General features: G+C 42.0%; 1 protein-coding gene across 1 annotated transcript in view; it reads left to right on the forward strand.

Moving 5' to 3' along the window:
- LOC140187413 (growth factor receptor-bound protein 2) overlaps nt 1–16,619 on the forward strand; it is a 145,203-nt gene that overhangs the window by 121,926 nt on the left and 6,658 nt on the right. Inside the window, exon 3 of the mRNA XM_072242727.1 lies at nt 16,233–16,355. Within this exon, the coding sequence (XP_072098828.1) occupies nt 16,233–16,355 (123 nt within the window). The remainder of the gene's footprint in view (nt 1–16,232; nt 16,356–16,619) is intronic.

The raw sequence follows: 16,619 nt of genomic DNA on the forward strand, positions 1-16,619 counted from the left end.
CCCCCCCATAACAGATGGTGATGCAGCCTGCCAGAATGCTCTCCAAGGTACATCTGTAGAAGTTTTTGAGTGTATTGGTTGACATACGAAATCTCTTCAAACTCCTAATGAAGTATAGTCGCCATCTTACCTTCTTTATAACTGCATCAATATGTTGGGACCAGGCTAGGTTGTCAAAGATCTTGACACCCAGGAACTTGAAGCTGCTCACTCTCTCCACTTCTGATCCATCTATGAGGATTGGTATGTGTTCCTTTGTCTTACCCTTCCTGAAGTCCAACATCAGCTCTTCCGACTTCCTGATGTTAAGTGCCAGGTTGTTGCTGCGACACCACCCTCTTGTCGCCATCTGAGATTCTACCAACAATGGTTGTATCATCAGCAAATTTATAGAGGGTATTTAAGCTATGCCTAGCCACACAGTCATGGGTGTATAGAGAGTAGAGCAGTGGGCTAAGCACACACCCCTGAGGCGCACCAGTGTTGATCATCAGTGAGGAGATGTTATCACCAGTCCACAGATTGTGGTCTTCCAGTGAGGAAGTTAAGGATCCAATTGCAGAGAAAGGTACAGAGACCCAGGTTCTGTAACTTTTCAATCAGGATTATGTGAATGATGGCATTAAATGTTGAGCTATAGTCGATGAACATAAGTGTTTGTGTTGTCCAGGTGGTCTAAGGCCGTGTGGAGAGCCATTGAGATTGCACCTGCTGTTGACCTATTGTGGCAATATGCAAATTGCAATAGGTTCAGGTCCTTGCTGAGGCAGGAGTTCAGGCTAATCATGACCAACCTCTCAAAGTATTTCCTCACTGCAGATGTGAGTACTACCAGGCAATAGTCATTATGGCAGCTCACATTATTCTTCTTGGGCACTGGTACAATAATTGCCTTTTTGAAGCAAGTGGGAACTTCCGCAGGTAGCAGTGAGAGGTTGAAAGTGTCCTTGAATACTCCAGCCAGTTGGTTGGCACAGGTTTTAAGAGCCTTACCAGGTACTCCATTCGGACCTTCTGCCTTTTGAGGGTTCACCCTCTTTAGAGAAAACCTAATATTGGCCTCTAAGACAGGGACCCCAGGGTCATCAGGTGCAGCAGGGATCTTCACAGCTGTAGTTATATTCTCCCTTTCAAAGTGTGCATAGGAGGCGTTGAGTTCATCTGGTACTGAAGCATCGCTGCCTTTCATGCTGTTGGGTTTTGCATTTTATGAAGTAATGTTTTCCAAACCCTGCCAGAGTTGTCATACAGCCTATGTTGCCTCCAACTTCATTCAAAATTGTCTCTTCACCCTTGAAATAGCCCTCCACAAATCATACCTGGTTTTCTGGCACAGGCTTGGGTCGCCAGACTTGAATGCCACAGATCTGGCCTTCAGCAGACGGTGTACCTCCTGGTTCATCCACGGGTTTTGGTTTGGGAATGTACAGTAAATCTTTGTAGGCACACACTTATCCACACAGGTTTTAATGAAGTCATTTACAACTGCAGCATGCTCATCCAGATTTGAAGATGAATCCCTGAATACAATCCAGTCCACCAATTCAATGCAGTCCTGTAGGTGCTCCTGTGCTTCCCTTGTCCATACCTTCTTGGTCCTCACTACTGGTGCTGCAGTCTTCAATCCCTGCCTATTCTCAGGGAGTAGAAGTACAACTTGGTGATCAGACTTCCCGAAGTGAGGGCATAGAATAGCACGGCAGGCATTCTTGATAGTGATGTAACAGTGATCCAGTGAGTTCTTTACTAACTCGGTGTGTGATTTAGTAAACTAAGATCATTCGCTGAAGTTTTGAAACTAAGTGATCTCATTAAACATTTGCAATTCTTATCTTCAGAAGGTATATGCAAAGTTGATATTTCTATATAGTTGAGATGTGTGAAACCAGGGACTGCAATCTCAGAATTAAAAGACCATTCAGTGCAGAGATGAGATTATTTTTTGTAACCCATCTAGCAGTGAATCTTTGGAATTATTAACGTAGGATTGTGAAGTCTTGGTCACAACATATTTTCAAGATATAAGTTATTAGATTTCTACATATTGAATTGGTGCCGGGGGATTGAGTTGAGCTGAAACATATGCCATGATTTTGTGGCGGATCAGACTCAAAAGGACAGGTGGTTAACTTGTTATTTTCTACATCTTGGCATAGGTAAAGCTAAATAATATTTAGATTTAGATTCAGCTTTATTGTCGTTGTGCTGAGTACAGATACAAAGCCAATAAAATGCATTTAGCATCTGACCAGAAGTACAAAGAATAGTGTTATTTACATAATAGCTGTGAATAAAAAAAGTGCTACAGCACACAAATATAAAAGTACTGAGACAGTACAATACAGATGCAATACTGCTTAGCGCTGTGATGTGAGGTTCAGCAGGGTCACAGCCTCAGGGAAGAAGCTCTTCCTGTGCCTGCTAGTGTGGGAGCAGAGGCTCCTGTAGCGCCTACCGGATGGGAGGAGAGTAAAAAGTCCATGGTTAGGGTGAGATGCATCCCATATAATGCTTTTCGCCCTGCCCAGGCAGCGTTTATGGTAGATGTTCTCAATGGTGGGCAATTGGGTACCGATAGTCCGCTGGGCAGTTTTCACCACACGCTGGAGTGCTTTGTGGTCCGATACGGGACAATTGCCATACCGCACTGAGGTGCAGTTGGTGAGTATGCTCTCAATGGTACAGTGGTAAAAGTCCGTCAGTATCTTGGGACAGAGGTGAGCTTTCTTCATGCTCCGCAGGAAATAAAGGTGCTATTGCGCCTTTTTGATCAGGATGGAGGAGTTCAGGGACCAGGTGAGATCTTCAGAAATGTGGACACCAAGGAATTTGAAGCTTGATACACGCTCCACTACAGTTCCATTGATGTAGGTGGGGACGTGAGTGTGACTCCTGGCATGCCTGAAGTCCACAATGATCTTGGTCTTCTGGGTGTTAAGGGCCAGATTGTTGTTGGCACACCACGGTAAATATCAAGGTAAAAATGGGTGTGCTTTGAAAGGGAGAAGTGGATTTTACTGTGAAGCATTAATTTCAGATTTCAGTTATGTCCCAGTTCTCTGTATTATATAACTGAGGACTGATGTAACTTTGATATGAATATATCTATGTTTTGGTGCTATCTTAGAAATAAACTTGATTGTGTGATTTGCTTCTTTATGGCCTTATGTGACTGAAGTTTTTATCAATTTGTTCTTTTGAGATTCTTTTGTTCCTTTTTCCCCAGTTTCTTCTTTTGTAACTCATTCTTGATATGCATTTGCCCCAACATTCAACACATTTATTTTAAATTTCATTTGCTCAATTATATATCTTAATGTTTACTAAACAATTAAAATTTTCAATATGTAAACTTTGTGAATAAAGATGTTCATGTAGGACCCTATTTCCTATCTTTAGTCACACTTCAAACCTCTGTTTATTATTGCCCGTGGTTGCTGGCTGTTTCTTTATTCTGCAATTTGTTTCATTTTAATTTCCTTCTGGAGACTGAAATGTGTAACATTTGGTATATTGTTCTTGTTGACCAAAGAGAAAGCAATCAACAAGAACTATTTTATTTTGGTTTCTAGATATTTTCCTTTTTTTTTCCCCTTCACTGTGTATTCTATTTTTACTGCTGGTACTGTACAATTATTGGCTCATATTATTCAAACAGATGGGATTTCCTTGCTATAGATAGATGTCGACCTTCAGGTTCCCAGAGATTCTGCTATCATTCAGTATTGTTGCTGTTTCATCTGTCCGAACTGTGTCCATCATTCACACCCATTCTTCTTATCTCTAGCAAACATAGATGAATCCTTTATTTTCACATTCGCCTTGGAACCAGACCGGTGAGCTTTCACTACATTTACTGTAAACAAGATATACTATATCTTTCCTTTTCCTTTTTTTCCTTTCGAAACGACATAGTATTTCAGTTCTTTGGATCAAAATGAACCACTTCACACATGCTTAGTTCTCTGTCTACTGCTTTCTTGCCAAATCATTTGTGTAAGTCCATTTTTACAGGATCTTTATATTCACCTCATAACCCACCCTGCTTTGTGTCATCAATAAACTTACTGTTTCCCATTTCAAAACAAGGCCCTACCTCTTGTGGTTCTCTACTAATAGCAGCCTGCTGAACTGTGCCAGTGTCTGTACCCACTTTAAATCCTTCAGCCCGTCCTCTCAAAAAATGTTCTTCCAAACCCAAGAGTGTTGTTTTGTGTAACAATCTTTCTCAGTGCATCTTATTGAATGCCATTTGAAAGTCAAAAGCTTTTTGGTTTCTTGTTAAGTACCCTTGTAACTATATCTTCAAGCTAGAAGAGTCAAACACCAACTTCTTTTAACAGAGTTGTTCATTCTGATTAGTGAGATCTTTTTTAGTTGTATAGCCACTTCCTCAATGGATTCCATCAGTTCCCTGTTTACTGAAGTCAGGCTAACTAATCTGTAATTCTCTCAGTTTTCTCAGGTAGTGATCTTACTCCAGCTACTTCCAATCCATTCTTTTTGGTCTAGCATTCAGGAAATTTTGGAATTTGTGACCAATGTACTTGCCATCACTTTAGGGCCATTTGGTTCAGGCTTATCTTGTTAATTTTTTAAAATAATATTTCCTGTTTTGAACAGTGAAGATAATTTAAATTTATTGCCTTTTGTGATCTCTGTGTGTCCTAAATGCTTTACAGTCAATAAATGGTAGCCAGTTAATAATGTAGTGAAGGATGAAGCTGGTGTGTACTCAGCAAGCTCCCACAAATAGTATCTTTGATTAGCATATTGGGGAGAAGTTCTTTGAAATTCTGCCATCCCACGGGTTTAGTGAAGACAGTCAATCATGACACTTAGAAGGGAACTGGATAAATATTTTAAAAGGGAAGCTTGTAGCACTGCAGGGAGGAAACAGTGAAATGATGCTGGCTGGATTGTTTTAGCATTTAATTGGTCCGTACTTGATGGGCCAAATGATCTGCCTAGAATGGATGCTTTTTGCTTTGATTTCATGAGAAGATAAAAGGTCAACATTTGGATCTGTTGAAAACGATAGCATTATTATAGTTCATTTTAAAAAAATATTTCAAATATTGGATGTTCCGTTAGTTTTGGGTGTGAGGGAGGGGTTGTTTTTGGGGGTGGGGTCGATGTTCTGCTTTTGTGCAGAGTTAAGGGGTTTGGGGGATTGATGATTGGGATGTGTTCTTTTTTGTGTGGGGGTGTGGGTTTGATCCTGTCTGAACGACTTTCATGTTCTGTCTTTGTTTCGTGGCAATCTGAAGAAGACAGATTTCAGAGTCGTATGTAGATACATGCTTTGATAATAAATGAACCTTTGAAAGTAAGTGCATATTTTGCTGAAAGCAGCATCACAGGTCAATAGGGTGACCTGTAAGATGAGAAGGAGTTGGGAAATTATGCTAGTTAGAAAGACATTGGTTTAGGCATACTTGGAGTATTGCATATAGTTTTAATCACCCTTTTATTGAAAATATATTAAACTAGAAAGAGTGCAGAAAAGATTAACCAAGGTGTTGCGTGAACTTGAAGGACTATCCAAGCAAAGAGATGGTTGTGTCCACTGCAACTTTATTCTCTCGAATGTAGGAAATTTGAATGGTGACCTTCAATCTCCTACCTTCCACATAGATCCTTTTCTAAGGGAGGGGATACCAAAAAAAGGAAGGCATAGGTTTAAGATCAGATGCAGAGAGTTAAAAGGGATAGCAGGGCAGCGGCTTCACACAAAGATTAAAGATTGGCTTTATTTGTCACATGTACATTAGAATGTACAGTGAAATGTGTCATTTGTATCAACGACCAACAGTCTGAGGATGTACTGGGGGTAGCCGGCAAGTGTGCCATGCTTCTGGCATCTACATAGTGAGCCCACAACCTACTAACCCTGATCCATACATCTTTCGAATATGACAATAGACAATGGGAGGAAAGCTGAACCCCACACACCTGCTACGAACTATAACTTTTTAGAAATAAACCAGCAGCAAGAGATTTCACACTGAGTCGGGTTTTAATGTTAAAACCACTATCTTTATTAGTAAACAACAGGAATTCTGCAGATGCTGGAAATTCAAGCAACACACATCAAAGTTGCTGGTGAACGCAGCAGGCCAGGCAGCATCTCTAGGAAGAGGTGCAGTCGACGTTTCAGGCCGTGACCCTTCGTCAGGACTAACTGAAGGAAGAGTGAGTAAGGGATTTGAAACTTGGAGGGGGAGATCCAAAATGATAGGAGAAGACAGGAGGGAGAGGGATGGAGCCAAGAGCTGGACAGGTGATTGGCAAAAGGGGATACGAGAGGATCATGGGACAGGAGGTCCGGGAAGAAAGACAGGGGGGGGGGACCCAGAGGATGGACAAGAGGTATATTCAGAGGGACAGAGGGAGAAAAAGGAGAGTGAGAGAAAGAATGTGTGCATAAAAATAAGTAACAGAAGGGGTACGAGGGGGAGGTGGGGCCTAGCGGAAGTTAGAGAAGTCGATGTTCATGCCATCAGGTTGGAGGCTACCCAGACGGAATATAAGGTGTTGTTCCTCCAACCTGAGTGTGGCTTCATCTTTACAGTAGAGGAGGCCGTGGATAGACATGTCAGAATGGGAATGGGAATGGGATGTGGAATTAAAATGTGTGGCCACTGGGAGATCCTGCTTTCTCTGGTGGACAGAGCGTAGATGTTTAGCAAAGCGGTCTCCCAGTCTGCGTCGGGTCTCGCCAATATATAAAAGGCCACATCGGGAGCACCGGACGCAGTATATCACCCCAGTAGACTCGCAGGTGAAGCGTTGTCTCACCTGGAAGGACTGTTTGGGGCCCTGAATGGTGGTAAGGGAGGAAGTGTAAGGGCATGTGTAGCACTTGTTCCGCTTACACGGATAAGTGCCAGGAGGGAGATCAGTGGGGAGGGATGGGGGGGACGAATGGACAAGGGAGTTGTGTAGGGAGCGATCCCTGCGGAATGCAGAGGTGGGGGAGAGGGAAAGATGTGCTTAGTGGTGGGATCCCGTTGGAGGTGGCGAAAGTTACGGAGAATAATATGTTGGACCCGGAGGCTGGTGGGGTGGTAGGTGAGGACCAGGGGAAGCCTATTCCTAGTGGGGTGGCGGGAGGATGGAGTGAGAGCAGATGTACGTGAAATGGGGGAGATGCGTTTAAGAGCAGAGTTGATAGTGGAGGAAGGGAAGCCCCTTTCTTTAAAAAATGAAGACATCTCCCTCGTCCTAAAATGAAAAGCCTCACTTATCCACTGATGTCTACTATAAGCCTACTGACTCTCACAGCTATCTGGACTGTTCCTCTTCTCACCCTGTCTCTTGCAAAAACGCCATCCCCTTCTCGCAATTCCTCCGTCTCCGCCGCATCTGCTCTCAGGACGAGGGAGATGTCTTCCTTTTTTAAAGAAAGGGGCTTCCCTTCCTCCACTATCAACTCTGCTCTTAAACGCATCTCCCCCATTTCACGTACATCTGCTCTCACTCCATCCTCCCGCCACCCCACTAGGAATAGGATGTTTGATAGTGTTTGTTTTTTTTTAGGCTTTCTATTGTGTTTCTTTGCTTTGTGGCTGCCTGCATAAAGACTAATCTCAAGCTTGTATACGGTATACATACCTTAATAATGTGGTTTGAACTTTGAACTACTCTCCACTTTATGCAGGGATCGCTCCCTCCATGATTTCCTTGTCCATTCTTCCCTCCCCACTAATTTTCTCCCTCCTGGCACATATCTCTGCAAGTGAGATATATGCCATTCACGTCCTCCCTTACTTCCATTCAGGGCCCCAAACAGTCCTTCCAGATTAGGCAAACAGTTCCCCTGCGAATCTGTTGGGATCGTCTGCAGGACAAACTGATTCCAACCTAATCTATTTGACTCTATTAAGAACTGCCGTCAAGCAATGCATCAGAGAAAAGCAAAATTACATAGTGTGGCTTTTCAGGTTCAGATTTGTGAAATTGAATTTTGAAGGCTTTATAGATACTAAGATTATCATGGACTTGTTATTGAATAAGTTATGAGAGTAGCTGACTGGCCTTGACATCAAGGTACCATTTGACCAAGTATGGCATCAGCTGTTTCATCAATGACTTACCTTCTGACATAAGGTCAGAAGTGTGGATGCTCACTGATTACGTAATGTTTAATTCCATTGCCAGCTCCTCAGCAAATGAGGCAGTGCAGCCTAATGCAGTATGTGCTAGGAAGTAGCAAATAAAATTTTTACCACGAAGAAGTTGAGATTCAGATTTATTTATCACAGGTACATTGAAACATACAGTAAAATGCATTTGTGTTAACAACTAGCACACCCATGGAAGTGCCGGGTAATGTTGCCACCCATTCTGGTGCCATCATGCTTGGCAGAACAAAACAAAATACAACACAAGCTTAACACAAAGCAACAGCAAAACAAGCCCTGTTCCTCCTTCCCAACTACCCACCCATCCATACACACAGTCCCACAACTCGCAGGCATTGGGCCTTTAAATTCCCCAACAGATTTGCAGACTTGGGGCAATGCCGATCAGGCCTCGACTTCTGAATTTCCAGTCGACCTTTGGGTTTTGGTCTTTGGTATCGACCCCAGGATTAGCCAGTGATTACAAACACCGGAACTCCAGTTTTCTAACTGTACCGGCCGATGACGGGACCCTAAATACTAGGCCTTGATCTACGTACCTAGGGATCTCTGGCACTGACCAATAAGAGACAATCGAAGCAGCTATTCTTGATACTTAATGGTACTGCCTTTGTTAAATCCATCAGTATGAATATCAACACTACACACAAAATGCCGAAGGAGTTCAGCAGGCCTGCTGAAGGGTTTTGACCCAAAATGTCGTCTGTGCTTTTTTTCCATTGATACTGCTTGGCCTGCTGAGTTCCTCCAGCATTTTGTGTGTGTTGCTTGGATTTCCAGCAACTGCAGATTTTCTCTTGTTTGTGACTATAAATATCACAAGAGTTACAGTCAACGAGAAACGTATGAAGGCAACCATATACATACTTGCCTATGGGAGCAGATGAGAGGCAAGCTGCCCTATGGCAAGCAGCTCTCCTCCTGACTCCCTGAGGCCTTTTTACGATCTGCAAGGCAAAAGCCAGAAGAGATGTGACGTACTCTCTACTTGCCTAGATCTATACAGCTGCAGTAACTCAAGAAATTTGTTACCAACCAGGCTAGTACAGCATGCTTGATTGGCATAGCCCCTCATCATTCATCGTTAACATTTATTCCTTCCTTAACTACATATTGACCACAGTCTGTACCATCTTTTAAATAAACAGCAATTACTTGTCCTGACTCTGTTAGGTTGATTTGCTGCTCCTGGCTGCTTTTAGACTCCTGAAGAAAATGCACAGCTCAGACATGAGGTGAGGTCATGTCTGAGAACCTAGTGTCACAAGCAGTTCCTTGTGGAAGTGGTGCATTTGAAAAATGGAATTCAGTATCATTCACAATGGAGATAAATCAAATCGTTAAAAATTTTTCCACTTCAAATGTTTACGAATAGGTCTGTGGATCTTTGCTGTCTTAGATTGGGTAACATTTGTCACAGTGACACTAATAGACCACTGCATTGAATTGTACACCAGAACCCATTGGCAGAAGGAACAGAAAGCACAGGATCCAGAATGAGAGCGATTAACAAAATAACCAAGTGATTTCGGTCTGGAATTGTACTACTGGAGTGGTAGTGGAGGAACAGAACTGGATCTGAGAAGAATTACCAGCACTACAATGAGGCAGTAAGAGCTTGGAACTAGCTAGAGCAATAACAGTTAACTGGATGGCCTCCATCTATGCTGTAACTATCCTGTAATTCTTAGGGCTTCCTGGGATGAGGGGGATGTATGGATGCAGGGTCGTTGTAATTGTATGATGCTTACTGGAAGATGTGACTGCATAGTAGTTAAATATTGCTATTTTTTTGCAATCTGATGATACACTGACATCAGGGCAGGATTGTGCTTGTTTTTAACTAGTTTCAATGAAAAGCAAGCAACTTTTAGTTTGAAACCTGTAGAAAAGTTGATAATGTGCATCGTGGTACTGTTGTATGAAAATGTTCATCAACATTTCATGGGTATTACCAGAAGCAACCTGACAGTGAGCCAAAGGAGATAATTGAGTAGGTGAGTAAAAGGTTTGTCAAAAGAAACAGGCTTTAAGAGGTATCTTAAAAGGAGAAGGGAGTTGGAGATGGAAGGCTTTGATGGAGAAATTTTTTGAGGTTAGTGCCTAGGTGCCTTAACACCAGTCCTGGGAGAAAGTTGAGTTAAGTCATTGAGGTATACAGTAAAGGGGGCTCTTTGGCCTACCTGGTCCATGCCAGTCACCAGACCCATCTCTTACTAGTCCCATATACCAACACTTGGTCTGTAGCCTTTTCTAGCATGGTCATTCAAATATGGAGAGAGAGATGTCCATGGTGGAATTTATACACATTTGAAAATATTAATATCAATAGGACAAAGGGGGTTTATGTTGATCAGCAAGCAAGGATAGAATCTTGCAACTTGGGACAGAAACAGTGTTTCAGATGAGCTGGTATTAAGGGAGGATACGAGTTGTGAGGTGGGTAGGAAAGCAATGAATTTGTGTAAATACATAGGAGCAGGTGTTACCACCAGAGTAGAAAGCTACATTGTATTAAGTTGGAGGGGATTGCAAATACAAAGATACAGAATGCATGCAGTAACACAATTCATACATCCCAAAGAGGAAGAAGAATTCTAAAGGCGGGATGATAGAACTGTGGCTAACAAGAGAAGTCAGATGGTCTACACCCCAGGGTTCTGAAAGAGGTGACTGAAGAGATTGTGGAGGCATTGGTAAAGATCTTTCAAGAATCAGTAGTTTTTGGAAAATTGCAAATGTCACTCCACTATTCCCGAAGGGAGAGGCAGATGAAAGGAAATTATAGTCTAGTTAGTCTGACCTCAGTGATTGGGAAGATGTTGGAGTCAATTGTTAAGGATGTGGATTTGGGATACTTGGAGGCATGTGATAAAGTAGGCCAAAGTCAGCATGGTTTCTGTAAGAGAAAATCTTGCTTGACAAGTCTGTTGGAATTCTTTGAAAAAATAACAAGCAGGATAGATAAAGGAGAATCTGTTGATGTGTATTTGGATTTCCAGAAGACCTTTGACAAGGTATCACTCATGAGGCTGCTTAACAAACTATGAGCCCATGGTATTAAGAGAAGGTTCTGGCATGAATAAAACAGTGGCTGAGCAGCAGGAGGCAAAGAGTGGAAAAAAGCAGAGCCTTTTCTGGTTGACTGCCAGTGACTGGAGGTGTTCCACAGTGGTCTGTGTTGGGATCAATTCTTTTTACGTTCTGTGTCAATGACTTGGATAATGGAATTGATAAATTTGATGCAAAGCTTGCAGACAATACAGAGATGGTGGAGGGACAGATAGTTCTGTGGAAGTAGAGAGACTACAGAAGGACTTGGATTAAGAGAATGAACAAAGAAATGGCAGATGGAATACAATGTTGGGAAGTGCATGGTCATGCACTTTGGTACAAGAAATAAAACTGCAGACTATTTTCTAAATGGAGAGAAAATTCTAAACTCTGAGGTGCAAAGGGATTTGAGTTCTTGTGCAGGATTCCCTAAAGGTTAACTTGCAGGTTGAGTTGGTGATGAGGAAGGCAAATGCAACGTTAGCATTCATTCTGAGAGGACTATAATATAAAAGCAAAGAAGGAATGTTGAACTGGTGAGGCCTCTACTCACTGGAATTCAGAAGAATGAGGGGTGACCTCATTGAAAGCTATCAAATGTTGAAAGGCCTTGATGGAGCGGATGTGGAGAGGTTGCTTTCTGTGGTAAGGGAGTCCAAGACACTCAGTCACAGCCTCAGAATAGAGGGGCTTCCTTTTATAATGGAGATAATAGACAATAGGTGCAGGAGTAGGCCATTCGGCCCTTTGAGCCAGCACCGCCATTCACTGTGATCATGGCTGATCATCCACAATCAGTACCCTGTTCCTGCCTTCTCCCCATATCCCTTGACTCCGCTATCATTAAGAGCTCTATCTAACTCTTTCTTGAAAGAATCCAGAGAATTGGCTCCACTGCCTTCTGAGGCAGAGCATTCCACAGATCCTCAACCCTCTGTGTGAAAAAGTTTTTCCTCAACTCTGTTCTAAATGGTCTACCCCTTATTCTTAAACTGTGGCCTCTGCTCCTGGACTCCCCCAATATCGGGAACATGTTTCCTGACTCTAGCATGTCCAATCCCTTAATAATCCTATGTTTCAATCAGATCCCCTCTCATCCTTCTAAATTCCAGTGTATACAAGCCCAGTCGCTCCAATCTTTCAACATATGACATTCCCGCCATCCCTGGAATTAACCCAGTGAACCTACGCTGCACTCCCTCCGTAGCAAGAATGTCCTTCCTCAAATTTGGAGACCAAAACTGCACACAATACTCCAGGTGTGGTCTCACCAGGGCCTTGTACAAATGCAGAAGGACCTCTTCGCTCCTACACTCAACTCCCCTTGTTATGAAGGCCAACATGCCTGTGTACCTGTATGCTTACTTTCAGTGACTGATGAACAAGGACACCCAGATCTCGTTGTACTTCCCCTTTTCCTAACTTGACACCATTCAGATAGTGATCTGCCTTCCTGTTCTTGCCACCAAAGTGGATACCCTCACATTTATCCACATTAAACTGCATCTGCCATGCATCTGCCCATTCACCCAACCTGTCCAAGTGACCGTGCATTCTCATAATATCCTCCTCACATTTCACCCAGCTTTGTGTCATCTGCAAATTTGCTAATGTTACTTTTAATCCCTTCATCTAAATCACTAATGTATGTTGTAAATAGCTGCGGTGCCTGCCATTCTGAAAAGGACCCGTTAATCCCTACTTTTTGTTTCCTGTCTGCCAACCAATTTTCTATCCTTGTCAGTACCCTACCCCCAATACCATGTGCTCTAATTTTACTCACTAATCTCCTATGTGGGACCTTATCAAGGGCTTTCTGAAAGTCCAGGTACACTACATCCACTGGCTTTCCCATGTCCACTTTCATAGTTACATCCTCAAAAAATTCCAGAAGATTAGTCAAGCATGATTTCCCCTTCATAAATCCATGCTGACTTGGACCTATCCTGCTACTGCTATCCAAATATGCTGCTATTTCATCTTTTATAATTGACTCCAGCATCTTCCCCACCACTGACGTCAGACTAACTGGTCTATAATTGCCTGTTTTCTCTCTCCCTCCTTTCTTAAAAAGTGGGATAACATTAGCTATCCTCCAATCCACAGGAACTGATCCTGAATCTGTAGAACATTGGAAAATAATTACCAATGCACCCATGATTTCTAGAGCCACCTCCTTAAGTACCCTGGGATGCAGACCATCAGGCCCTGGGGATTTATCAGCCTTCAGTCCCATCAGTTTACCCAACACCATTTCCTGCCTAATATAAATTTCCTTCAGTTCCTCCGTTACCATAGGTCCTCTGGCCACTATTACAGCTGGGAGATTGTTTGTGTCTTCCCTAGTGAAGACAGATTCAAAGTACCTGTTCAGCTTGTCTGCCATTTTCTTGTTCCCCATAATAATTTCACCTGTTTCTGTCTTCAAGGGCCCAACTTTGGTCTTAACTAATTTTTTCCTCTTCATATACCTAAAGAAGCTTTTACTATCCTCCTTTATATTCTTGGCTAGCTTATCTTCGTACCTCATCTTTTACCCCCGTATTGCCTTTTTAGTTATCTTCTGTTGCTCCTTAAAAGTTTCCCAATCCTCTGGCTTCCCGCTCATCCTTGCTAAGTTATACTTCCTCTCTTTTATTTTTATACTGTCCTTGACTTCCCTTGTCATCCACGGTCGCCCCTTACTCCCCTTAGAATCTTTCTTCCTCTTTGGAATGAACTGATCCTGCACCTTCTGTATTATTCCCAGAAATACCTGCCATTGTTGTTCCACTGTCATCCCTGCTAGGGTATCTTTCCAGTCAACTTTGGCCAGCTCCTCCCTCATGGCTCCTTTGTTCAACTGTAATACTGACACTTCCCATTTTCCCTTCTCCCTCCTGTAAAATTTGAATGTATGATAAACAGGAGGATAGTGATAAAGTACCAGTGGATTGTTACTGGCAAAATGGGTAAACAAGAGGCATTTGAAATTAAGGCAAGAAAGAAGTGATGCATTTTGGCAGAAATAAGGGAAAGATATCCTAAATTACCTATTTTTTTTAAATGTGCAAGCACAAAGAAGGACGTTAATGTCTTTGCGTAAATATTTGAAGGTGGCAGAACATTTGCAAGTATGATAGTAAAGCTTGCCAAGCTTTTAAGAGGTACAAAAACAGGGAAATTATTCTAGCCTTTTTGAAATACTAATTCACTCGCAGACTGTTGCATCTAGTTCTGGTCACTACGATCATTGAGAGTGTAAATGGCTGTAATGGAGAATGGTTTCAGACTTTAGAAGTTTTGGTTACATTAGACCATAGAAGCTGGAGTGGTGGTTCTTGCAGGAGAGGAAGCTGAGAACAGATTTGATAGAGATAAATGAAATTATGATGGTTTGCACAGAATATTGGAGAGAAATTGTTCCCATTCCTTGAAAAGGACACATTTTAAGTGATGGGTATGAGAAAAGCCATGTCATTTTGAACTCCCTGTAAGATGGTAAAAGGTATCTATCAAGAGAATTGGATAGGACTGAGCTGACGCAGGATGAGTAGGCCAAATGTCTGCCTCTTCTGTCACAATGCTGTGGTTCTGGTCTGGAGGAAATAAAGCAAGAAGGTGTAAACAACAAATGGACAAAGGCAAGAACACAGATGTCCTGTGATAGTGATATGGAAATAGTAAAAAGGGAATTTTAACAGGAAGTGAGTTAATGGACATGCTGTATTAAAATTCTGCAGGGCAATATTGTTCCAGAATTGGTGAGTAATATCCATCACTGGCTTTGGGATGGTGAAAGATTAGATAAATGCAAATCGATTTTTTTTTTCTCTGAACTGTAATGCTCTATTTTCAATTCGTTGAAATCATTCTAAGTGATATAAATGCACTTACTGAAGCTGCTTGAGTTCTAATAATTGACCTTTTTTGCAATGTTATTGCAATTTGATAATTAACTTTGTTCTATACACAAGGCATTGCGCAAGTCTGGGTCTACTGAGGTCTGCTTCTGACCAGTTTTATTTGATGTTCACTTCCGATTTGGTTGGTGTGTGACGGGACACCTCTTTACTGAGTTCAATGATTAGAAAATGCCAACCTTGATCCCTGATCTCTGCTGGTGTTAAAAATAATGGCTTCAGGCAGGTTAAATTGGGAGAGGAAGGAGAACAGATTAGGTCACAAAATAATTGATTGTTCTCAACCACTTCCCTTCAACTACTATGCAAAATCAGCCCAATTTTGTGAAATGCTAAGTACGTTCCATGTGTTACGAGCTTTGACTGGATGGACACTCCAGTTTGATGTGCGCCATAAATCTTGGGCTGCATTAGTTGGGCCCCTGTACCATTACAGTGAATTGAAAGATTCAGCTGCATATAATGTGTTGTTTATAAAATAGTAGTAATAGGTTCAAATGGTCATTGTGGAATGCCTCTTATCTCTTTCCAGCCAACCAGATATTTATTACCTTATTGCTGTCTGGTTTTTATGGAATTTTTTTGTCATCATTCAAAACATGGCCCTGGCAACTTTATAGTATATTTATTGTAACTTGTAGTAACTTCTTTGTATATTGCTCTCTACTGCTACTGATAAACAACAAATTTCATAACATATATCAGTGATAATAAACCTGATTCTGACTTGCCTATTACCACCTCCATTCATTGCACTGCTTTGACTCAAATGCCCTGTATTTAAAATTCTCAGCCTGTTTTCATCTATTGTTTCTGTAAACTCCAGCCCCACAACCACTTTCCTCCTTTATCCCATTACGCCCCCACATCACTGACCTCTGCAGTGTTTCAGTGTTGCCCTTTCTATCTTTAAATTCTGTTAAATCTACCTCTTTGACCAAGGCTTTGATCACCAGCCATCCTATTCTTTGGTTTAATGACTAGTACGTTATGTTGCTGTGGGATATTTTGCTACATAACTGCAAATTGTTTTATAAATATTGACATGCTACTTGGTAGTACCTGCAGATCTGAGAGTGGCGGTATTGTCCCAGCACACTTGAGTGAAACTTGCCTTTTCTTTTCACAGGTGGTTTTTTGGGAAAATCTCTAGAGCAAAGGCAGAGGAACTGCTCAGCAAACAGAGGCATGATGGAGCCTTTCTCATACGAGAAAGCGAAAGTGCGCCCGGCGACTTCTCACTCTCAGTCAAGTGAGTAGTTGAAGAACAAGTGGGTGGTTCTCTCGGAAAAGGCTAGCACAGACACGGTGGGCTGAAGGCCCACCTTGTTGCAGTGAATCAAGTATCCTGGAGGTGGGGAGAAAAACTATTTAAAAAAAAAGAATGGTATATATTTTTAATCAACTCTCACACCTTTAGCCTGCCTCACAAGGTGTTCATCCTTGCAAGAACATCATAGTTTCAGTACCCCAAGCTGATTGTCCCGTTTGGAGTAATTTCAGTGCTCAATGTCTA

Source organism: Mobula birostris, chromosome 24, assembly GCF_030028105.1.
Source record: "Mobula birostris isolate sMobBir1 chromosome 24, sMobBir1.hap1, whole genome shotgun sequence".
Lineage (NCBI taxonomy): Eukaryota > Metazoa > Chordata > Chondrichthyes > Myliobatiformes > Myliobatidae > Mobula > Mobula birostris.